The 24,600-nt window shown below is 45.9% G+C and overlaps 1 protein-coding gene across 1 annotated transcript in view; it reads left to right on the forward strand.

The window, feature by feature from the left end:
- The first annotated feature begins 1,298 nt into the window (after positions 1 to 1,298).
- Rnf217 (ring finger protein 217) overlaps positions 1,299 to 24,600 on the forward strand; it is a 119,229-nt gene continuing 95,927 nt past the window's right edge. Inside the window, exon 1 of the mRNA XM_006981257.4 lies at positions 1,299 to 2,297. Coding sequence (XP_006981319.4) covers positions 1,443 to 2,297 — 855 coding nt within the window. The 5' untranslated portion in view covers positions 1,299 to 1,442. The remainder of the gene's footprint in view (positions 2,298 to 24,600) is intronic.

Here is a 24,600-nt window from a genome sequence, read left to right on the forward strand (position 1 = left end):
AAAAAAAAAATCTACACACTTCACAGTTTCTTTCTTTGACATGAATGTGGAAATTGAATTCCCTCCTAAATTTAAAAAAAAGGGGGGGTTGGTTTCCCAAAAATGTTTTCATTGGCTTTAGAATATTAAAACACACCAGTGTTTGGGTGACTAATACTTCCTGTAAAATAAAGATAGAGCAACACACAATTAAGTTCTGGCTCAAATATAATTGTTGTCTTGGAAACAGTTTTGGGTATGAATATGGTTATGTTAATCTCCCTGATTCCTAACAATGATCCAGTTGATTAATTAGGCCAGGCTACCCACTTAAAAGGGTTAAGAAACAAACAAACAAAAACCAAAAAACACTCCCACAAAAAACAATTTCCCGAGAGAACACCGACGGGCGGAAAAGGGGTAAATCTCAGATTAGTTATTTGTTAGTGCTTCTAAGTATTCTAGTTGGAGGAGGAGGCGACAAGTGCTTTTTTGGATTACTTGTGGTTTTCAAAGATCCTGTCGCTCTAGACAGAGAACAGGGAACTAGGCAGAATACACAACAGTGTGAAGAATCCCTGCTGCTGCTTCTTGGGTGCAACATCCCAGCGTTTTTCTCGGTGCAGAGCCCCAGTTTTCCAGCAGTTGGGAAGGAAGTTCCACTGAAAGCACGGCCCTCCGGGGCGCCGGCCGCGCGCTCACGGGTTTGGCTGGGGCCAAGTGTGAACTCCTTAAGGCGTGAGAGCGCATCTCAGCTTCGCTCACACTCACTCGGGGCTGTGCGTGCGAGTGTGTGCGCGGGTGCCCGCGCGCCCGTGTGTACGTGTGGGGAGGTGTGCGCTCAAGGGGGTGGGGTGAAGGGGGAGGGAGCAGGGCCCTAGGTGAAGCACGAAGGGGGGAGGGAGGGAGGTCGCCCGCTCCCGCCTCTCCCCCGCCCCCCCCCCCCGGGGGGCACCAGGCGGCTCGGCCACCTCTCGGTGACGCCACAGGCCCCGCGACCCTCGGATCGCCGGCTGCGCGCCCCGCCGCGGGGACAGGGGTGGCGCGGGACTGACGGTCGCCTCTTCTCCCCTCCCCACCCCACCACCCCCGGGGACTCCTCCGCCCCGCCCGGGGCTCGCGGGATCGCGGCACCGCCCCGACCTGCATGCGGACCGGGCACCCGCAGCTTGAGGCCCTCGGCGTCCCCGAGGCGGTGCCCTGCCGCGCCAGAGGACGACGACGACGACGACCAGGCAGCGGCAGCGGCGGCGGCGAAGGAGGAGGAGCCGGCTGGCCGCGCGCTGCGGCCCGGGAGCACGGGCTCCCCGGAGGGAGCTTGGGGCGTCCCGGCCCCGGAGGAGGAGGGACCCGGAAGCAGAAGCGCAGCCGCGAGTGGAGCAGAGCCGCTGCCCGCGCTGCCCGGCGCCGGCTGGGGGTCCCGGCGGCTGGATGGGCGGCGGCGGCGCGGGCCGCGGGCGGCGATGGGCGAGGAGCAGAGCACGGTGAGCGGCGGCGGCGGGCCCTGGGAGGCGCGGGCCCCTGGCGGGGGCTCAGCCGGCCAGCCCGAGTCCCCCAGGCCGCGAGGGGACCGCGCCGGGGCTCCCGGGCCGCGCGCCACCGCCACCGCCGCCGCCGCCGCCTCCTCCACCTCCACCTCCTCCTCTCCGGAGCTGAGCAGCGGCGGCGGCTGCGGAAGGGACCCGGGCTGCGTGGACGCGAGCGCCCAGGAGCCTGCGAGCCATCGGGCCCCGGCGGGACTGCCACTCACCGGGCCCCTGGACCCCCAGAGTTTGGAACTGCAGCTGGAGCGCGAGGCGGAGGGAGCCGGGCCCCGGGAGGCGACCCCGGGTCGGCCGCCCCCCGACGGGCTGCTCCTGGACGTGCTGGCCCAGCGACACCCGCCCCCCGCCAAGCCGCAAGTCTTCTGCTCCGTGTACTGCGTGGAGAGCGACCTGCCCGAGGCCCCCACCGCCGAGTCATTGTCGCCGCCAGAGTCCCCACCTCGAGCACCGCCGCCGCCGCCGCCGCCGCCGGGGCCGATTCCCGCCAGCCCGCCGCCCTCCTTCCCCAGCTCTCCGTTGTCGCTCCCGGCTGACCCCCTCTCCCCCGACGGCGGCAGCATCGAGCTGGAGTTCTACCTGGCTCCGGAGCCCTTCTCCGTGCCTGGCCTATTAGGAGCTCCACCCTACTCTGGCCTGGGTGGGGTAGGGGACCCCTACGCGCCCCTCATGGTGCTGATGTGCCGGGTGTGCCTGGAAGACAAGCCCATCCAGCCCCTGCCCTGCTGCAAGAAGGCGGTGTGCGAGGAGTGCCTCAAAATCTACCTGAGCTCCCAGGTAACTTCCACGGCTCTCTCTGCCCACTTTCAGCCCATTCACCATGCCAAAGTACTGGTGAGGAGGCTCCCCTCTAAGCTTCCTAGCAAGGGAAGAGGTGACAGGGGCCGCTTACCCAGGGCCTCTAGCAATGGCTACAGCCTTACTTGTTATTAAGTGTGTTTTTTTGTTTTTGTTTTTTTTTTTTTTTTTGGCTTTTCGAGACAGGGTTTCTCTGTGTAGCTTTGCGCCTTTCCTGGAACTCGCTTTGGAGACCAGGCTGGCCTCGAACTCACAGAGATCCGCCTGGCTCTGCCTCCCGAGTGCTGGGATTAAAGGCGTGCGCCACCACCGCCCGGCTAAGTGTGTTTTTTTTACCCACACTGGTTTATTGGCTGGTTAACTCTGCCCTGAGCTTCAGGTTTTGGTTGGCAGTCGCTGGAGGAATGAGGTGGATTGCCCTCTGATTATTTCTTCTGTAGATTGCATGCAAGAGCTTGCTCCAGGGAGAGCAGGAAAGGCTGCCTCACTGGCCTGGCATCCCAGAAACTAACAGACAGTGAGCATAAAATAAATATTTGTGGAGCTGGTGAAGAGGAGGGTTTGGGATTAGTGTGTCAGGGCTGTGATACCTGCATTTTAATTGTGTTCCCTTTACATATCGAAAGGCGTGTAAACTAAAAAAAAAATTAACTCTTGCCCGCTTCTCAGTTTTCCACACTAAAGTTCAAGTACTTTTCTCTACTGAAATTTTAAGCCTACACAGTACTTTTATTTCCTCAAGAGAGACACAAAAGAGAAGGAGCCAAACAAAGCAGGGAGAGAGAGAGAGAGAGCAAGAAGAGGTTTTTAACCCAACAGGCGGCTGCGGAACTTTCCTCCCCTCCACCCTCCTTCGGAGAGCTTGTTGGTTTTTTTTCTTGGAAAGCTTGAGAAACAGAGCAGCCCTCCTTCATGGTTTTCAGTCTGCCGTGTTTCTGCCAGTGTTTTGCACAATCCTTAATGCCCTTTGATCCCGTGTCTGATTGTCCCAGGCCTATTCATCTTTCAAAACCCTGTCTGTTCAGGTGCCAGCTCTGCTGTGACGCTTTACCTCATCCTCCGGGCCCCTGCCTGATCAGATATTTTTAAAATTTGTCTTCCAACCTTTCCTGCCCTGAAATTGTTCCCTTCCTGCCTGCTTGTCTGGCTAGACTGTCTGGATGTCGATTTACAGTCTGAGTTGGGTTGTTTCAGATGATAGTGTCTGTAGACTGGCTGGATTCAGTGAGCCAACCAGGGTCCTCCACAGTGTGGTTGCTGTGTAGTTTGTGGTCGGTCACTCCATGGCTGGGGTCTGGTCTGAAAGTGCGTACTGTGCCCCACTGGAAATGGGAAGAAAGACTTAATACAGACTGGAATGTTACACAAACAGGAGCTTACCCCGAATGGCTGAGATTATTCAAACGCCCCGGAGGGAGACACCGTGGTGTCTGTTTTTAGGATTTATACGCCAACGGAGACTTAGAGCAGGGGGAAGGCTGCCTGCTTGTTTGTGGTCGTTTCTATGACATCACCCTCGTGGAGATAGTGCTGCCATTCCTGTGCAGGGCCTTGTGGTGGGACTCCGACATTACCAAAATATGGGCCTTGCTCCAGAGAAGTCACGGAGAGAGCAGATGTGTTCAAAACATAGTACACAGTAGCATCCAGTGAGCTGTAAACACTAATACCAAGCAGCGCCTTTATTTACTTATTTGTTTATTTATACGCAGGATCTTGCTGTGTAGCTCAGTCTGGCCTTAAACTGGCTAAATACCTGAGGTTGGCCTTGAATCTTTTAAGCCTATGGCTTTCACTTCCTTAGTTCCCCAGCTCCAGCCCTTACCTACTACCTGCCAGATATAACCAGCAGCTGGTTTTGAAGTTCAAGGTTGGTACTCCTGGTGGGTTATGCTGCCTAACGGTTTGATTTCCTTACGATGGGGCCCTTTTTGGCCAAAGCAGCTTTCTCTCCTTTTTGTCAGCAAAAGTTAGTTTTAGGAAGTTGGTGTTTGGAGTTGTGATGAGAAGAGGGAGAAGCAGCAAGTTGGGCGAGTCGTCCTTTTAGCACGTACCAACAAAAACCCCTTCCAAGTGACCGCAGTGTCTGAACCGTGGTCTGCAGCCTTTGCGACGACGTCAGCGTCCCTGACCGCCCCCAAAGTAACTGGCAGGACTTTCTCCAGCAAGAAGTAGGCATTATTTCAAATAATCACAGCACGAAGTCCAGAGAGCCAAGCATGCTTCCACCTCAGGGCTGCATACTTCTTCCCCGGGACTCCGGCTCCCTGTTCCTTTACTTGCTCCATCTATCACCCCCACCTTCGGATCCGTATTCACATACCATCCTTTGTGGTCTTCACTGAGTGTCTTGATATGTGTGCATGTGCACATGTATGCGCATGGGTTTGCAGGTCTGTGCACTTGCACAGAGGCCAGAGGAGGACGCATCACTGTCCTCTTTACTCCTTTGAGGCAGAGTCTCTCACTGAAGCTGAAGCTTGCTGTTTCGCATAGGCTGTCTGGCTGAGTTTGCAGAGCCCACCTGCCTCTGCTCCCTTAATGTTGGGGTTGTAGGCCTGCGCATCCACGCCTCCCTTGTTTATGTGGATGCCGGCCAGTGAGGCATTTGAACTCAGGTCTTCAGACCTGTGCAGCAAGTTCTTACCAACTGAGCCATCTCCCAGTCTCTGTGACCGCCTTTTAAAAGTTGAGCGTTATCCCAAACTCCCTGTGTCTCTTCGGGGGTTTTAGCTTTTCTACATAGCGCTAATAAACTCTCTTGTTCCTCAGTAATTAACTTTGTGAAGACAGAAGTTTCCATATGATTTTGTTAATCCCTGCCTATTTAGCATATAGGAGATATTTGCTCAATAGTTATTGAATTTGTAAAGAACCTGAGGTCACCCTAGAAAGCTTTTGGTTTTTTTTTTTTTTTTTTTTTTTTTGGTGTGTGTGGGAGGTTTCAGGGTAGGATTTCTCTGTGTAACAGCTCTGGCTGTCCTGGAACTAGCTTTGTAGACCAGGCTGACCTTGAACTCATAGAGATCCGCCTGCCTCTGCCTCTGGAGCACTGGGACTAAAGGTGTAGGCCACCACTTCTGGACTTGCTCTGAGCATTTTTTTACATTTAAGTTAAAAGACACAGACTTAAAGCAGATAAATGAAATTGGCTACATTTGTTATTGTATCTAAAAGAGCCTAAGGAAACTTCTGGTTTATGAAAACCTAAGTCCTTTTCCACTGGGTGATATACAGGATTGTGGTTGTAATATTTCTAATAGGATCCTGAATTTTAAGATCTGGCCATCTTCATATTCAGAGCTCTCCGTTTCACGGTCTTCTGTGCGTGGATCTTCTCATTAGTGAAATTTAATTGTAGATGGTGATCTGTGGTGAACCCACCAGTGCCTGAGTGAAATCCGGTCTAACTGTGTGGTTCCTGCCTTACTGAACCAGGGCAAAAGGGCATTGCAGCTAGGCCTGATGGTACAGATCTATAATCCCAGCTGCTTGGGAGATTGAGGCAGACAGCACAAGTTCAAGGCTTGCTGGGACAACTGTGTGAGTTCAAGGCTGGCCTGGGCAACTTAGTGAGACCCTTTCTCCAGATTTTAAAAAAGGCTAGTATGTGTGGGTGTGGGTGTGGGGGGGTACTAGAATTATAACTCATTAGTGGAGTGCTTACTTCTGTGTGGCTTTAGGTTTGGTCCACAATACCAAAAACAAAACAGCAACAACAAGAAAAATAGGCAGGGGAGATGTTGCATGCTTTTGATAAGATTTTTAAATTGAATTGAATTGAATTTTTGAGACAGTTTTTTTTTTTTTTTTTTTTTTTTTTTTTTTTTTTTTTGTAGCCTTGGCTTTCCTGCAACTAGCTTTGTACACTAGGCTGGGACTCGAACTCACAGAGATCTACCTGCCTCTGCTTCCAGAGTGCTGGGATTAACGGTGTGTGCCACCACCATCTGGCCTGATAAGATTTTTGATCTAAGCAAATCTGGCAAGCCTGGACTTCTGGGCTGCTTAAAACCTTTGGGGGGGGGGGAAGCATGCATTTAAAGATTTAAAGACCTATTAGTGACGTTTTCACATTTGAGTTTCTGCCATCTGCTTGGTGCATTATTTAACATCATTTAAGAATGTAAAGCAAGTGAGTATTAAACATTTTATACAAACATTAAAAATGCATATTAATTGTGAGCTGGAATCATGCCTGGTTGAGTGAAGTCTTCTGACAAGAGTTGCGGCGTTCTTTGACGGAAAACAGGAATTTGGGAGGTAGAAATACTTTTGGACTTGGAGCAGCAAAGAGTCTTTCAGGGATTGAAGACGTGGCCAAGGGTGATGATGAATAGGTATCGGCAGTATTTCAGCATAGGCCTCAGCAATGAGACAGCGACAGCATCTCTGTGTTGTGATCGGGTAGGAGAACCCTTGGTGGGATGACTTTGTGGTGTCGTAGTTACCGTGCACTTTCTGAATACCGTGGTGAGGAGTTGAACTGTCGATTAGAATGTCAGTCACTGCGCTTGGCACCGACCGAGAGGTTATGGTACACCAAGACACAGAGAGTGGACGTTACTTGGCTTATATTGCTTAGGTATATGCAGGTTTTGTACATCTGTTTTTAGAAGTGCATTTCCCAATGACATACATGGCTAGCACATAATCTGCAGGACGCCTGCAGTGTCTCCCAGATTCCCAGGGTCTCCAAAGTGGCTTCTCAGCTCCTTTGGCCTTTGACGCATTTTTCTAAGAAGAAAGGTGAGTGATTGCCATCTTTCCTTTCCAAAAACCATCCACAAATACCTTGCCTTCATGACTTTGATTTAGATGGAAAAATGGGTTGTAAATATGAAATATTAACATTTAGTGCTTTGGATAACACAGAGGAAGAACTCAGCCTACCAACGGACTAGCTGAAGGCAGCAGCTGTTGTGGCGTTTAGCACGCTGCTCAGAAGTGCAGGAGATTGGCAGGTGCAGAGGACTTGGAATGTACACACCTGTCCGGTGGGTATTAATAGCAGCAAGCAACACATTTCTTCTACACATTGTGAGGAGAACAGCTGCTACATGGTAATGTCCTAAAGTGACTGCCACTGTAGTCACCCTAGAACCAGTGACCTAGCGGCCAGGAGGAAAATATTCCCTTAGTAAATCTCAGTCACCCAGTCTTCATGGGTAAAGAAGTGTAACTTCGATTCTTTTCCTTTAAGTCTTAAAGCAGATGTGTATATTTTGTATTATTGAACATGGAATTTGACTGTCATCGTCTTTTTTAGATTTACAGATCCCGCCAGGCCAAATATGTTTGGGTAATCCTGAAAGTGTGAAGAATAATGTGAGCATGCACTCTGTTTGAGAGTTGACGACTATGTATGCGTCTGTGTATGCAGTGTGCGCGTGCTGGTAGTGTGTATTTAGGGGGATGCGGTAACCTTTGTTTGCACACCTTCCTGACTTGTGCTCTTATTTTCCTCTTCTCTCTCTCTGCACATTTCTCTTTAGCAATTGCTTCCTCAGTAATTGTAAATTACTCAGTAAATGTTTTTCTTTTCTTTACTTTTTTTTTTTTTTTTTTTTTTGAGACAGGGTTTCTCTATGTAGCTTTGGAGCCTATCCTGGAACTCACTCTGTAGGCCAGGTTGGCCTCCAACTCTCAGAGATCCGCCTGCCTCTGCCTCCAGAGTGCTGGGATTAAAGGCGTGCGCCACCACCACCGCTGGGCTTCTTTTACTTTTTGTAGTCTGATTTTCACCGGCGCTTAATTTCTGCAGGGCAGTCTCCCACCGAGCACTGAGGTCCAGGGCCAGCAGGACCCTGTTTCTTCTGCGGTGTGGCTTTCCCTTGCCTTCCAGCGGGCTGGAAGAGAGGCTTGGTAGAGCTGTCCTCCACCGAGCTCCACTGATAAAAGATCTCAAGTAACACTGCAAATGTTACTGACTCTTTGTCAACGGACACCGTTAGATGTGATTTTTATTCTCCTAGAGTGGATGGAGCCTCAGGTGTTTAGACCTGAACACTCCTTAGTCCAGAGGTGATAGACCAAAAGGATTGTGTGAAGCTTGAGTTTTCAGCATTTTATTAAGAGTTTGTGACGGGCAATGGAGACAGGCAGCTGGCAGTGGCTTCTTATAATGGCCTTCTTTTCTAACTAGTGTTCTATTTTTGTGTTAGACCTATACCAGGAGATACTCTATAAACATATTAAGTGCTCTCAAGAAACCATTTAACAGCCTTGCTGGAAGTATTTTTTTGTTTTCAGTTTTATTAGTAAAAGCTCATTTTAAAGCAGTTAGATACGTATCTTTTTCCTTTTTCTTATTCTCTGGGAACTTCTTTTAAAACCATTCCAGGAACCAACTAACCTTTTATTAAACTTTTTTTTCTCTTACTATTTAATCAAAAATAATAAATCTGTGCATACTTGTTAATGTGTATATGCATATTTATGTATGTATACACACATGCACACAAACATGTATGTTTCAGGATACATGGCAGTTGTTGGAAATAGAATATCTGTAAGCACCTTCCTCTTTAAAAATAGTTACTATGTTAACTTAAGGGAAAACATTATTTTTGTGAATTTTGTTTTGGTTCGTTAATGACAGTTTGGCTGATGTTTGTAAAGAAAGAATGTTTTTTCTTTATGTGCTGCTGATGAAGTGTAGGGTTGGAATATGCTCATCGCATGGTCTAGCTTTACTCTCAAACCCTGCAGCTGAAAAACGTGTCCATTTTGTTCACCTTGATTTTGTTACAAATATTTTACATACTAAACTAAAATGAAACTTCTCACATGAGGTTCTTTCATAAAATGATAATTTCGTGTCTATAGGAATATAGTATCCACTACTTACCGTTCCCTGTAGCTTCCAACATCCCACTTGCACCATCCCTTTCGGGATGATCGTGCTTGAAGTATGTACCTACTCACAAATAGTGAGAACAACCGTGGGTTCAAAGTCTTCATCCTCATCATTCTCATCCATAGTTTATCATTTCATGTTACTTGACTTGTGTGTCAGCACCCTCAGTGTTACAGTTACTGTGGTCTGTGCTCAAGGAGGAAAGAAGACAGCAAAATCCCTGGCTTCATGGAGTTGATATGCTAGGCTATGAAGAAGATAAACGCAAATCATTTAATATATTAGAGGCAATGAGGGCTATGGAGAAAAAGAAACAAAGGAAAGCTGGTAAATACCAAAGAGGGGATTGCTACTCAGCTCATCATTTGAGGGGTTTTGTTAGAAACAGTTTCTTTTACAAAGTTTTTTCCCTGTTAAGACCTTCGTACACCAGCAATGGAACAGACCATATACTACATCTGAAAAAATGGCAATAGAGTTCCAGAGGCAGAGACTGCCTGGGGCGTGCCAGGGATGGCCAGGAGACCCATGTGGTTGGTACTTGCAGGTACAAATGGGTGTGGTAAGAGGACACAAGACAGGGATTTAAGGTCATAGAGAAGTTACTTTTCATCTGAGTATGATAGGAAACTACAAGGAAATACTGAACAGAGAGTAGCCAGCCACGACTGTCCTCTTGAAGGACAGTCTCGGTGCAGAATTTGTTGTAAAGATCAAGGAGAGAAAGACCAGTTTGAAGACAGCGACATTATTCCAAGCAGGAAAGGTATAGCCAGAGGAGGACTGAAACCGACCATCACCTTTCCCAACAGGGAGGTGGTTGCTAAATGTGAGTGGATCTGTTTTCATTGGCAGTTTTGCCGGTGGCCTTCAGATTACAGTCGGTCCAAGTGAACAGGAACAACTCATTTCGAGCTGTAGGTCGTACAACAGCCGTTCTCAACCTTCCTAATGCCGCCAGCCTTTGGTGCAACAACTCATGGTGTGGTGACCCCCAATCGTAAAATGATTTTCATTGATTGCTACCTCGTAACTATGCTTCTGCTACTGTTATGAATTGTAATGTAAATATTTGATATGTAGGATAAATGCAACCCCGGTGAAAGGGTCCTTTGACCCTCCCCCAGAGGGGTCACGACCCACAGGTTGAGAACTGTTGTAGTAGACCATTCTATGAGAACACCGAAGGTTAGAGAGATTCAGTAATCTCCTCAAAGCCACTGAGCTACGAAATGTTGGACGTAGTATTTAAATTTCGATCGGTTTGGCTCTAGAGCCTGCAGACCTTTTATAGTCTTTGCATTTGTTATCTTATCAAAAAGGCCATGACAGAAGGCCTGGGCAAAGCCGGGTGGATGGGGGCATAATACTATAACTAATTTGCATTTCCTCCCAGTGGGATGCGAGGGATAAGGAGTGAGGAGTTGTTAGGTTCATATGACCATCCCTTTAGAAGAAGTTAATGTCAGCGTGGAGACCACATCGTGGAAGTTAAAAGCCCCTCAGATGAGGAAGGCAGTGTTCCAGAGGGGGAAATGTTTATATCACACGGAACCGAATTCTCCCAGTTGAGGAAAGAAAAGAAACGTAGTTACACAGTTTAAGAAAGTGGGAGCTTCTTGTGGGATTTCATAGGGAAAGGCTCCCACTCTGCAGGAGTAACGGGAAACTCCAGGGAAGCAGTGGTTTGCTGTGCTGCTCAGTTTTAGTGGCCCGTGCTCCTATTGTCTTCTTGCCTTTGAGTCATTACTCTCTTTGAACCCCCCCACCCCCACCCCACCCCAGCTCTCTCGTGTCTGCTAACATTTACTCCTGGGGTTCCGGTGGCCTCTCTATGTTTTTGTCTCAGAATACTCATTCGGAACCCATTGCTCCCCCTAGCTTTTAACCATAAAGCTATCTCTCTTGGCCAGTCCTAGCAGGACGTCCTACCCATACCTACCTGTAGACAATTCATTGTAAATCTTCCAAGCGGATTCCTGCTTCTGTTCTCTTCTTTCCCAGAGCTTATTTGCTGCTTTCGGAGTCCCTGCGTTCCTTCCATCAGCCATACCCAGTTCAGAAGCTCAGGCCATGCCTGCATTCCTTCTGCTCCCTCCTGAGGTTCTTTCTGTCCCACATCCTGAGGTCTTTTGCATTCTGCTATACCGTTCTTCATTTCTGCTGTCATTTCCTGTGCTCCTGACTCTACCTTTTCCCTCCTAGATCTGAACATTTTATCTCTGTGTGTGTGTGTGTGTGTGTGTGTGTGTGTGTGTGTGTGTGTGTGTGTGAATGTATGTTAAATATATGCAGATTCCCGTGGGGGCCAGCGAAGAGCACTGAATGCCCTGGAACTGGAGTTACAGGTCGTTGTGAGCCCGGGTCCGGGAAACCTGTCTTGTGTCCACTGGAAGAACAGGAAACTGTCTTAACTGTGGAGTCATCTCTCCAGTGCCTCCCTCCTGGACTCTGGAGATTTGATTCCTGTCCTCCAATCTCGACTCCAATCTCTTTCCCAACACTGATGCCAGAGGGTTCTTTAAAATGCATGACCATTTTTGGCTTTCTCCCTCTTTCTTGTTTAGTGGTGGCCTCTTGCTTGTAGAGTAGAATGTGAAGTTGGTGTGTACACGTCCCTGAGTGATCTGACTCCTGTGTTTTCCAAGCTTTATCTTCAAGTAGCCCCAATTTTTTTTTCCGCTTTTTTCGAGACAGGGTTTCTCTGTGTAGTTTTGGTGCCTTTCCTGGAACTCTGTAGACCAGCCTGGCCTCGAACTCACAGAGATCCACCTGCCTCTGCCTCCCGAGTGCTGGGATTAAAGGCGTGCGCCAATGCCGCCTGGCAATTCCAACTTTTTTTCTTTGAAGACCCATGACACACCTGAGTCTTTCCCTTTGGTAGCATGAACTTCTGCCTGAGGAGAGCCCTTGTTCTGCCCTTGTGGGTCCACAGCTTTGCTTCTTTCAATCCTCCTCATTCTTCTAGTCTCAGGTTAGGTATTAATTCTGTGAGGATTGTTCCTGACCTCCTACATGTGGATTAAACATTCTTCCTATATTCTGCCCTTTTTATTTGAGGGTATAAAACAATGTAAGAATCCTTCTGTTGGATTCAACTTACTGCATTGTATCTAAATTGCCTCTTTCCTGCTCTGTGTTCCATTAAACTATGAAACGGTCTGTATGCAGATAAAGAACTTAGTATTATTTTGTTTAGGGACTTCTGGGGGGATCTGTAAAATGCTGGCTGCACAAGCCTGAGGGCCTGAGTTAGGATTCCCAGTAGCCAGGTGGAAAGCCAGGTGTGGCAATAATGAACTTTGGTTAGGTGGAGCTAGGGACCCCCCACCACCACCACCATGCACGCACACACAAACACTATACTTAAATATACAGTAATTTTCTTTTGTGTTATAGGCATGGGAATGGTGTGTATAAAGTGGGCTTGTTTATTCTATTCTATTTAATACATTTAGGATGGTGTCGTCAGTGTAGGAAGCACTGTACTAGATAATGCTATGGTTTGGATGTTCAATGTCCTTCCAAGGGACCAGATGTTGGACCCTTGCTCTTCTGCTTATGACATTTCTGAAGTGGTAAAATTCTTAGGTGATAGGAGCTAGTATAAGGAAGTCGGAACATTATGGACACGTTTTGGAGGAGATGTTGGGACTCTGGCCCTCTCTCTCTCTTCTGCTTTCTGGAGCCATGAGCTTGGCAGCCTTCACAGTTATGTCCTCCTACCAAGAGGTACCATGCGGCTACAGGCCCAATGTAACAGTGCCAGGTCACCTTTGAAAATGAGCCCAGTGTCTTCTCTTCCCTCCCCTCCCCTCCCCTCCCCTCCCCTCTCTTTCTTTCTATTTGGTTTTATGAGACAGGGTTTCTCTGTGTAGCCCTGGCTGTCCTGGAATTCTCTCTGTAGACCAGGTTGGCCTCGAACACACAGAGATCCGCCCGCCTCTGTCTCCTGAGTGCTGGAATTACCGGCACGTGCCATCACTGTCCAGCTTGTGTTTTGTTTTGTTTTCTATAAACTGATCCTCTCAGGTATTTTGTCACAATGACACAAAGCTAAGAGCCAAATTAATCCTTTGAAATGAGAATTTCAGTATTTCGTCATCTTGCTCGAAAACCTGCAGAACGTTGCTTCCCCGCACCCCACGTAAAGATCCTGGTTCTGAACACTGTCAATAGGATTTGTCGTGTCGTACATTTTTCCGTCCTTTCTGTCATCACGCTCTCTCTTCTCAAGGCATAATGTCCTTTCTGTGGTCAAGTCCCCTCCGCCTTCAGAGCTCTGCCAAGTCTCCATGTGACTCTTGCTTGCTCTCAGAGTTCTTTTCACCCTGTCTGTCAGCGTGCACTTGTACCTTTTGTGTTTATACGCTTGCAGGATGATTGGTGTTTGATTCTGTGATTTTTGTGATACTACCCTTGGTGTCTTAGTTACTTTCATAACTGGCACCTTTGATTGGCACCCAGGATAGGAGTAAGTGTTCCAGTTAATATTTAATAAAACCAAAGGGAAGGACAGAAAAAATGAGGCATGTTTAGACTGGTCGAAAAAATAAATGGTTTGGATCTGAACTTTTGACATACTGTCCTATGATCTATTTCAATTTTGAATGTGAGTAAATAGGATGGCTAGAGTCTGTCTTATACCACCCCACCAACACTCCTAGTCTGTCTTATACCACCCCACCAACACCCAAGGGTTTCTTCTTCAGTTACAGCTCTTGCTCTGGTCATGCCTGCTGCTGAACGAATTCTTCCAGAACCCAGGGGCTTAAGATGACCGTTTTATTTTGACCATGACACCGTGGGTCAGGAATTTGGGAACTGCTCAGATGGCCAGTTCACTCTTGGAGTTCCTCATGTGCTTGTCGTCAGATGGCATACTCGCCCAGCTCGCAGCTGTTGCCAGGGACCTCAGCTGTGGCTGTCTACCAAAGTGCCTGCATGTCCCTGGGTTCTGTTTTGGAGATGGCTTTCCCTAGAGCCAGCGCCCAGCCAGGTGAACGTTACCTAATTCTTTCCGCCCTCATTTGTAAGTCTCTCGGTAGCAGCATCTGGGCAAAGCAAACACAAACACCACTCAAGGGGAAGGGCTGTTCACCCCTATTCTTTTTTTTTTTTTTTTTTTTTTTTTTTTTTTTTTTTTTGGTTGTTTTCGAGACAGGGTTTCTCTGTGTAGCCCTGGTTGCCTCTTGGAACTCACTCTATAGAGCAGGTTGTTCTCGAACTCACCTGCCTCTGCCTCCCCAGTGCTGGGATTAAAGAGGCATGTCACACCACCATCCCGGCCACTCCTACTCTTTCAAGCTCTATGTCAAAGGACTTTAGAGACATATTTTAATAACTACCATACAATTTCAGGTGAAATGCAGAAACATTGTTAATTTAGGTAGTAAAATTTTTTGAGAGTGTGTATTTTACTTTGTTTTTTAATGTTTATGTTTTACCAACCATTCACGCATTTCCAATATATCATTCTGTTGGTTAATACAATTTAATGTTGTGTTCTTGTGCATTGTGTTTGAATAATTTTATAAGGGCTCATATGAAAGCTATTCCTTCTCAGAATTATTTCAGATATTACTGTAACTGAAATATTTGGGGGCCAAGGTCAACTTTTAATTATTCTGACTAGTGTTACTTAAAAGCATTCTCTCTAGTACAGCTTCCTTTCCAATAGATCAGAATTTTTGTCACAGTGGCAGTTCAGAGTCTCCCTTGAAAAATTTAAGCTTTCTGATAGAACAGATTCGTTTATCATGTAGGTATATTCTGTATGGAGATGGTATTATATTTAAAAATACTTTAGAATTACCCCTCCTAGTTAATCCTCATTGCCCGCTGTTGGGGTTTTGTGGTTTATGATAGTCTAGTTTGAATGGTTTTATTGTCTGCTCAGTGTCTTCTTGAACAGGTAACTTGACATTTCCAGAAGCAAGTCTGTTGTCCTCAGAAGTTGCTTCTCTGTGCAGAAGAGGGGATCTATCTATAATAGAGGAGCTCTGTAATGGAGGGGGATCTGTAATAGAGGAGCCATGTGATAGAGGGGATCTATTATAGAGGGGCCTTGTAATGGGGGGGGGAATCTATAACACAGGGATCTATAATAGAGAGATCCATAATAGAGGGACCCTGTAATGGAGGGGGATCTATAATAGAGGGATCTATAATAGAGAGATCTACAATGGAGGGGGATCTATAATAGAGGGGCCTTGTAATGAAAGGGATCTATAATAGAGGGACCCTATAATGGAGGGGGATCTATAACAGAGGGATCTATAATAGATGGGACCTGTAATGGAGGGGGATCTATAACAGAGGGATCTATTATAATAGAGGGGCTGTCTAATGGAGGGGGATCTATAATAAAGGGGACCTGTAATGCAGGGGGAACTATAATAGAGGGGACTTGTAATGGAGGGGCAGCTATAATAGAGGGGACCTGTAATGCAGGGGGAACTATAATAGAGGGGACCTGTAATGGAGGGTGATCTATAATAGAGAGATCAATAACAGAGGGGACCTGCAATGGAGAGGAATCTATAATAGAGGGGATATTTGCTTGTGTGATGTGGCCTTCCCCCTCTGGCTCAGGTAACTTAATTCAGGGATTAGTCATTCCCGTGAATGACTAATCCCCTTTTAAAGTCTTCCTAATCTATTCGCCTCAATACTATTCTCTACTGTAAAACTTGGAAGCTAATTATAGGCTACCTGGCAAATCACTTCCCTTTTGTGGTGTTCACCCTTGCCGCGTCTCCTCACGTGATCATTGGCCATTCTTAGCGGTGTCGGTGAGGCTGATTAGCTCTGGGTGGTGTGTGGCAAGTACCGTCACCACAGCCTTTCTCCCAGTGGCTGAACAATGGCAAGGGCAGGGAAACGAGACAGGTGATTGTAAGCTGTTTTTCCTAATGCTTGGAATTTACCTAGTTCATATCTATCTGAGGACAGCTGTCTGGAAAATTTAGAAGTGACTTTGGTGCAGCTGTATTGTCCTACACTTTCTGCTTGAATATGTGACCTTGGGAGGAAAGCCCAGGTTCACCGCTCTGCCAAAGATGCCGTGGATGGGGAAGGATAGGCACAGTCCCGTGGGTCCTCATTTAGTCCCCCTTAACTACCCATGTCTTCAGGTGGTCTTTTCTCCCCTAGAGCCAGCGTCCAGCCAGGTGAACGTGTGTGTGTGTGTGTGTGTGTGTGTGTCTGTCTGTCTGTCTGTCTGTCTGCCTGTCATAGTTACTTATTTGTGTCACAGGAAGAATAGTTACTAATTTTGAGAAATGCAAGTGTGCTCTTTCTCCAGCTAAGTTTCTGTTTCAAGTGTAGTTTGAATTAACCAAAATAGGGAATTCTTTTTGTGTTGTCCTGAGTTCTAATGTTACTTTGTGAGTCACTCGTAAGAAGTGGGAAGTACTTAGAGGGAATGTTTAGCAGGAAAATGCTGAAAAGAGAGTAGTGTTTTTTCCTAATACTTTGCTTGTATCTGAGTATTTGTCTAAATGATGATTTTCAGAGAGATTTGAATCCACTTGTTTAAAGATTTGCAAGTTTAGCACTGTATGTCTAGTTACAAGAATGGTGGATTGTGGTCAGGGAAGACATGCCTTTAACAGCAGCCGCTTTCCCAAAAGCTGTAAATGAGAGGCGAAAGTGAGTAAGATGATGTAGCAAACATAGGCCACAGTGCAGTGCTTTTCATCTGTCCTCAGTTTTGGATGCTTTCTCCGATAGTTGTTGTCAAAGTGTCAAAATGAACAGAATGCAGGCTTTGGAAACCCAGCATCACCAACAGCTGCCCCGATTTTCAAAATAATGAAGGCAGTTCTGTGGCATTGCTTTTGGGTGGCTAATTAATTCATTAAACTTAAGATGATGTAAACAAACAAACAGACCCATCACTGGAACTTGTGGATTGTTCCATTTCAGTATCCTCTTGGTTCGCTACAATCTAGACGGACTGGCAAAGCCCTGTTGGTTTGCTCAGAGCACCAGCTCAGGAGGCCAAGGTCAAGTGGGCCGTCTTCTCCCAGGCTGGTCAGCAACTTGTTGATTTGTGGTCACATCCTTAACCCTGCACAGTCATGGAAGGGCCGGCCTGCTGCTGATCATGAGACCAGAGCTCTGGCAAGGTGGGGGAATAATTAATCTTGTCACCTTTTCTGGACAAACAAAATCGCGGTTGAACAGGCAGCCAAGAGTTCCAGAGCTTTCTACAGAGAGGAATCTCACTGTCCAAAGCTTCCTTTGCTGTCACTAGAGCCAAGTGTTTAGAGACCATCCCCCAGTACAGAGTGGACATAAGAGAAACGAGGAAGGAGGGACTCAAGTGTTGTTCTTATCCTATTAAGACAATTTCAGAGCACAGAGTGTTTGGGAGAGAGCACATACTTATCTTTTTGAGACAGACGGCTCTTCACACAGAAGTCCATCTTTCGTCTTCTCAGAAAACTTAGAAAATCAGCAGGTGGGAAATAAGCAAAGATTAGGGTGTAACGTATGAGACTAAATTGTATGTTACTGATTGTTGAAGACAGCGGTTCGAGGAAGAGAAAGCTGAGTTGTGTCCGAGTTGGAACGTGGCTGGTATCTGAACGGTGGCCATTGCCGTAGGAAGTGGTAGGATGTGGTGAAGGTTTGGACAGTTGTGAGCCAGAGTAAGCAGACACACACGTAATCAAAGCACAACTGTGCAAATAGAGAGGGTGTGCAGGTGACGATGATGGGAGAGGGGACGCCATCGGTCCATGTCGCAGCAGCTACCGAAGAAGAGAAGCTGAGCCCTGAATGATGAGCAGAACAAAGACCTCCCACAGAGTGGAGCCTAGGCTGGTGCGGGGGTGGGGTGGGGGGTAAGGGGCTGGAATAGGCCCAGACCTGACCTTCTTCAGGAACAGGAGGAGGCAGCATGGCCCCAGCAGCTCAGGCAGTGGGAAGCTGTGGAGGGCGCACGGAGGCCACTGTGGGTCCCATTCTAGAGCTCCTCTGTGGAATCGATACTTTATTCCAAGTGTGATGGAAAATCACTGGACCATTGGGTACCAGCTGTAAAGGGGTCATTAATGTTTTAAAAAGATCCTCCCCTTTGTGTGGAGAGTAACCTGTGTTTAGAGGGAAGAACGGCGCCAAGGAGGTGACTGGGAGGCAGGGGCTGTGAGTCGGGCAGAGGGGACAGTGGCCTTGGGCTATGGTGCAGGTGGTGCAGGTGGCCTGTTTCTGCCTTATCTCCTCCTTGCCTTCCACAGGTGTTGGGGGTGCACCCGCTGCAGCAGCCCAGGCCAGCGCCTGCAGCAGCCCAGGGCCAGCGCCTGCAGCCACTCGGTGGAAAGGCCTGGAGGTTGCGCAACCCCGTCCAGCAGCTGCGGTCTTAGCTCCAGGGCAGCACAGCAAACGTCTCCTTAGCTCGATTCTCTATCTCACCTGCCTAGGATGCCTTTCTGATTGCGTGCTTGGTTTTGTGTGGTTTGGAGACCCGGTGTAAAAAGGCGCTGCCCTAAAATACAGATACCCACGACTGTAATTATTTCACCGATGGTCAAAACCGGTTCTGTTTTAGAAAAGAAGTTAACCGTTTGCTGTTTCCTTTTTTAAAATTTCCTTTTTCCTTTCCTTTCTTTTTCTTTTCTTTTCCGAAAAATAATTCTCTCCTTAACTTGATGCCCAGCAGTTAGTTAGCCTTCTTCATCACACGAGACCCACAAGAGCTCCATTCTCCCCGCACGTGGACGGCAAAGGCGCTGCAGCGGGAGGATAGATAGTATTAAAGGATTCTGGGAACTCTGTGGAGCGCATGCCCTGACTCTGTTGAGTTGGGTCGGAACCCCCTTCTCTCGCGTTGAATCACCTGTGTCCTTCCTTCTAAGTCCCGGTGTGGTACCCGGGTTCTTTTCTGTTCTCAACGCCACTTCCTCTGCCTTCAGTGGCACAGACTCTGGGGTCGCGGCTCCACCAGACACAGGCCGTGCTGTTTTGATGTGGCTGTCCTGGTCTTTGTTTTCAGTAAGCATATGGTGATACAGTGGCTGCTTAAACAAAGGTTTGCTCTGTTGGGTGGATGCCGAGTAACTGAGCTGCCCCTCCCTCCCATAGATTGATTTATTCACCCAGTGCTTGGGGATTTCCTCTGATACATTCTGTGTTTATTGTAAAACCAGTAACATTGCGATTGAGGTTAACGCCAGTGGGACGATCCTCAGTGTGTGATTAAAAACCTCGAGTATTTTACCTTTCACCTAGATCTGTGCTCTAGTTATGTTTTGCGGGTATTTTAAAAAAGCATAAACATGTACATATGTCTCACCATCAGTTTGTTCAGCTTAGTCTGTGTGACTCAACCACTAGCAAAAAGCAATTTAATGAGTAGTGTTTGCTAAATGTAGAATATTTTCAAAGTAGATAGTGTGATCAATGGAAGGTACTGGGTAGTGTCCAGCAGTACTTCAGTATTTCAGTGTTTATAAAATAATTCTGGAAACATTAATAGTTTCACGGTATTTATGTTAACAGAACATTTCAACTCTTCACAGGAACTTGGGCTGTTTTTGTCTTTTTTTTTTTTATCCTACTTTGTTTTCCCAAATGGTACCCTTTCATAAAGGCGCAGGCAAGCTCCATGCTGCGTACTGCACACGGTGCACATGAGCAATAAGCAACATCAGCTTATTTTTTTTAAAAAAAATTAAAAGATTTCTTTGTATTTATATGTGTGTGTGTGATGTATGTATGGGTGCTCACGGAGGCTAGAAGAGGGTGTCAGATCCCCTGGAGCTGGAGCAGGAGTTATGAGCAGGTGTGAGCAACTCCACTCTGGTGCGTGGAACTGAACTGGAGTCATAATGTGAACTCTGAAAATTTCTTTCTAGATTTATTATTTTATGCATATGAGGGTTTTGCCTGCATTTATGTATGTGCGCCACACGTGTGCTCAGTGCCTACAGAGACCAGGAGAGAGTGTAAGGTCCCCTGGAACTAGAGTTACAGACGATTGTGAGCCACCATGTGGGTGCTGAGAATCGAACTACTGAGCCATCTCTCCAGCCCTTGACCCTTTTGGGGGCATATTTTGGCATGTACACAGTGATGGTTTTCATAAGTATATTTTTATTCAACTGTATTATGTTCTTTGGCTGTCTTTGTCTCCCTGTAGCCCTCCTTCACCCTTGCTCAAGTGTGCTTACTTACACTTTGATATCATGTATGTGAAGGAATGTATATGTCTATCATATATGTGAAGGAATGTCTATACAAACACAGTTTCTTTGTCCATTCATCTGTCGGCTCCATAATTTGGGCTGCTTCTCTAATTTAGCTATGTAACCGTGCTATAGTAAACAGATATGCAAGTACGTCTGGGTATGCTGCCTTCAAGCCTTGGGATCGATTTCCAGGAGAGGTGTACCTGAATCATACGATAGTTCTGCTTCTAGTATTTTGGGAACTTTTCCTACTGATGACTATAGTGGCTGCATTATTTATGCTCTTCCCAGCAGTATCCAGAGTTTCTTCTTCACCCCCTCCTCGGCATTTTGTATGCGCATCTTCACTCTTGTTTTGTTACCTTGCTTATAAACTTCATAATTTCACGAAACACCTTTTGTCGATTCTCGCTATTGTTTCCTTAGATGTTGGAACCCTTTTGATAAAGTCCTTGTGAATGCGCTGTATTAGTTATTCGTTTTGTCGATGTGACAAAATACCCTGACAGAGGCAACTTAAGGGAGGAAGGGTTTTTTTTGGCCATCAGTTGCCAGGGAACCAATGGTAGCAAGAGCTTGAGGCAACTGGTTACATCACCTCCATGGTCAGGAAGCAAGGGAGATGGATGCTAGCATTCAGCTATTTGTCCTCTCTTCGGTCCAGAACTCCACCCCATGGAAATAATGCCACACTCATAGTTAAGGTGACCTTTCCCGTGTCAGTTACTGTAATCTGCATAATCCTAATAGGCACGGCCAGAGCCCCTTCCTGGGTGACTCTAGATCCTTTCAAGTTAAAGATTTAAACCACTCTATGCCTGTACTTAAAATGTCTCCCCACACTTCCCTCTTACAGCTTCAGGGTTCCAGGTCTCAGTCAAGCTCCTTGATCCATTTTGAGTTGATTTCGTACAGGTGAGAGACAGGGATTTAGTTTATTCTCCTACATGTGGAAAGCCAGTTTTCTCCAATACCATTTGTTGAAGAGGCCTTTTTTCACCCAGTGAATGTGTTTGGACCTTTGTGGAAACCTCAGTGGCTATTGTGGTGTATATTTGTTTTTGAGTTTTCTATTCTGTTCCAGTGTTTTGATGATCTATGATTTGTTTATTTGTTTGTTTTTTTCTGCAATCACTGTTTTGTAGTAAATTTGAAATTAGGTCTTGTGGTGCCCCCAGTATTCTTTGTGCTTTGGGTTGTTTTGGCCATTGATTAAGACTTTTTTTTTTCTCTTCTACTTTTGTGGAGAATGTCATCAGAATTTTGATGGGGATTACATGGAGTCAGTCGATTCCTTTTGGTAATATAACTATTTTCACAAATTTAATTTGGAACAGCTTCTTATATCTGTATAGTATGTAAACACTCAGATGTGAAAAAATCAAATGTTGATGACTTCATGGTATATGAAAGCAGTTTATTAAGTTCCTCAGAAGGGGACATGAATTTGTGTCACATGCCACCTTTGATCAGGTTGAAGGGTTGTCAAGAGGAGTCAGTCAACTTTCTTGAGTTAGCAACTTTGGGAAGTCAAGGAAAACAGAAATGACTGTCGTTGTAAAATGACTTTTATAGACTATCTTGTTCTCAATGAGAAGAAAAGAATTTCTTAGATAGTAGCCCCTCCTTGGTGGGAGATAGATTCTAAACACCCCAGTCAGGGCCCGCACTGAGGATGGTACTGAACTCCCTGTACACCATGCTTAGTGTTTCCTATAGACACATACGTGCATATAATAGTCTAATAAATTAGGTACAGTAAGATTAGCAATAATAATTGTTGGTAGCTTTGCTGATAATTAGAACAAATGAAGATAATGGCATACTGTAATAAGAGTACAGTTTCTCAGCATACTTTACTGTGTTTGTCATACCGTGCTTACCCATTTCATGATGGTGATGTGAGGTGATAACATAGAGCCTATGTGATGAGATGAAGGGAGATGAGTGTCCTACATTTACTTCTGTTGTTGTGATAAAAATACACCAACAAAAACCAACCTAGGGGGTTATTTTAGGTCAGATTACAGTCCATCTTTGTGGAGAAGTCAGGGAGGACTTGAAACAGCTGGTCCCATCCATAGTCTGGAGCAGGAAGAAAATGAATGGATACACACATACTGTTCAGCTCCCTTTCTCTCCCCTTATGCAGTTCAGGACCCAGACCCAGGCTGAGGCTTCCCACATCCATTAATATGTTCAAGACAATCCCCTCACACATGCCCACAGGCCAGTTCGATCTTGACAGTCCCTTATTGATACTCCTAGGTTGTTCTAGAAAGTGTCGTGTTGGTAGATAAAGCTAACCATCACAGTGAATGACATTAGATTTGTAATAGTAGTAGACTAGTACTTGGAGGCTGTCTGAACACAAGCACTAGTCCTACCAACAGTTGATCTCCTAACCAAGGGGGATATCCAGTGACTATCAAAGTAGGAAGCATGTATAAGGAGGCAACACGATACAGAGATGCTGGTCAAAGTGATGATTCTCATGTGCCACCAGGACCCACTGGGGTAGTACAAGACCCCATCATACTATACAACTTAAAACACAATCACCTGTTTCTATTTTCATTTAATTTTTCAGTCTACAGTGTCTACTGGGTAACCAACCATGGAGAGTGAAGGCATAGATAAGGGAGATTGTTATATTTCCTATTGAGCACACCACCCCAAACACTCCAAAGTCGATTAGTTCATAGACTGGCTTCAAAAATGTTATAAAACACCTGGAAATCTTACCCCAAGTCCTTTCCCCTTATGATTTGTTTTATAATATTTATTACATTATTGGACCATTACCCAAAAAATGAGTCACCAAATTTAAAGTTGCATGTAGAGACATGCAAATTCCAGTGATTATTTGGTTTTCATGGTAAATGAGGTATGGACTAGTACTCAAAATATTTAACCAATTTAGGGCACAGAAGAGGCTGCAAAAATAAGATTAAAGGAGTGGGAGAAATATGACCCAAGTCCGTGTAACTTTAGAGCCTGACTGGTAGGTTACTGGAAAGGACTTTAGAGACTAATCTGACCAAAGATGGGTTCTGCGTATCAGACCTCCCATATTTAGTCATATACTTACATGAATGGAGATCGGCAAGAGACACTAAAACTTACGTTATATATTCTGTTATGCCTTCCGTAGTGACAAGTGGAGGTAGATATATAATGAACCTTTACCCTTAGTAAAATTACTTAATTTCCTGTAGTGCTTACTGGACCTATTTGAACTGCAGAGCTTACATAAAGTTAGAAGATTTGAATTTGAGTCTTTGCCATATAATTATTCCTTAAAAAACATATAATGAGTCAGTGCCTTAGTCTATTTTTGCTGTTATGACAAAATACCTCAAATTGTGTAATTTATAAACATATCCCCCCCCCCCAGGTTGTGGAGGTTTGAAAGGCTACCAGAATGCAATGTTAGCCTCAGTGTCTCAGGCGCTCTTGTTTTAGCTTCCAAGATGGTGCCTTAGACATTGTGGCTTCTGGAGAGGACGATTGCTGTGTCTTCAGAGGGTAATAGAAAAGCAAGGGGGCACTTCTTTCGGCTCTTTCATAAGGTTCCTAATTCTGTACATGAGAGCTGTGTCTTGTGATATAAGTGTCTTCCAAAGACCCCCATCTCTTCTTACTATCACATGGTAATTACACTTCAACATACGAGATTTGGAAACATTCAGAACATGGCTACTGATGTATTTGAAACCTCTGTACATTGTAGAGTTTGTATTATCAACTCTATTGATCAACAATACAAATGTGACAAGGGCAGACACAAAGAACACACAAACTTTAATGAAAAGATGTGATGGGGACTGGAGAGATAGCTCAGTAGTTAGGAACACTTGCTGTTCTTAGAGAGGACCAGAGTTCCATTCTCAGCACCCATGTTGTGTGGCTTACAGCTATCTGTAACTTCAGCTCCAGGAGATCTGAAGTACCCTTTAGGCATGTACACATACACATGTACAAAAAAATGCATAAATAAAAAAATCATTTTAAAAATTAGCATATGATAGTCCCATTTCCCTTCTTAATTTTAAAATCCTAAATAAAACACTAGAAAATGAAATTGATCATATATATATATATGATATGGTTTTATATATATATATATATATATATATATATGGTTTTTCAAGACAGGGCTTCTCTGTTTAGTCCTTGTTGCCCTGGAACTCACTTTGTAGACCAGGCTGGCCTTGAACTCACAGAG

The sequence above is a fragment of the Peromyscus maniculatus genome, chromosome 16 (assembly GCF_049852395.1).
Source record: "Peromyscus maniculatus bairdii isolate BWxNUB_F1_BW_parent chromosome 16, HU_Pman_BW_mat_3.1, whole genome shotgun sequence".
In the NCBI taxonomy this organism is placed as follows: domain Eukaryota; kingdom Metazoa; phylum Chordata; class Mammalia; order Rodentia; family Cricetidae; genus Peromyscus; species Peromyscus maniculatus.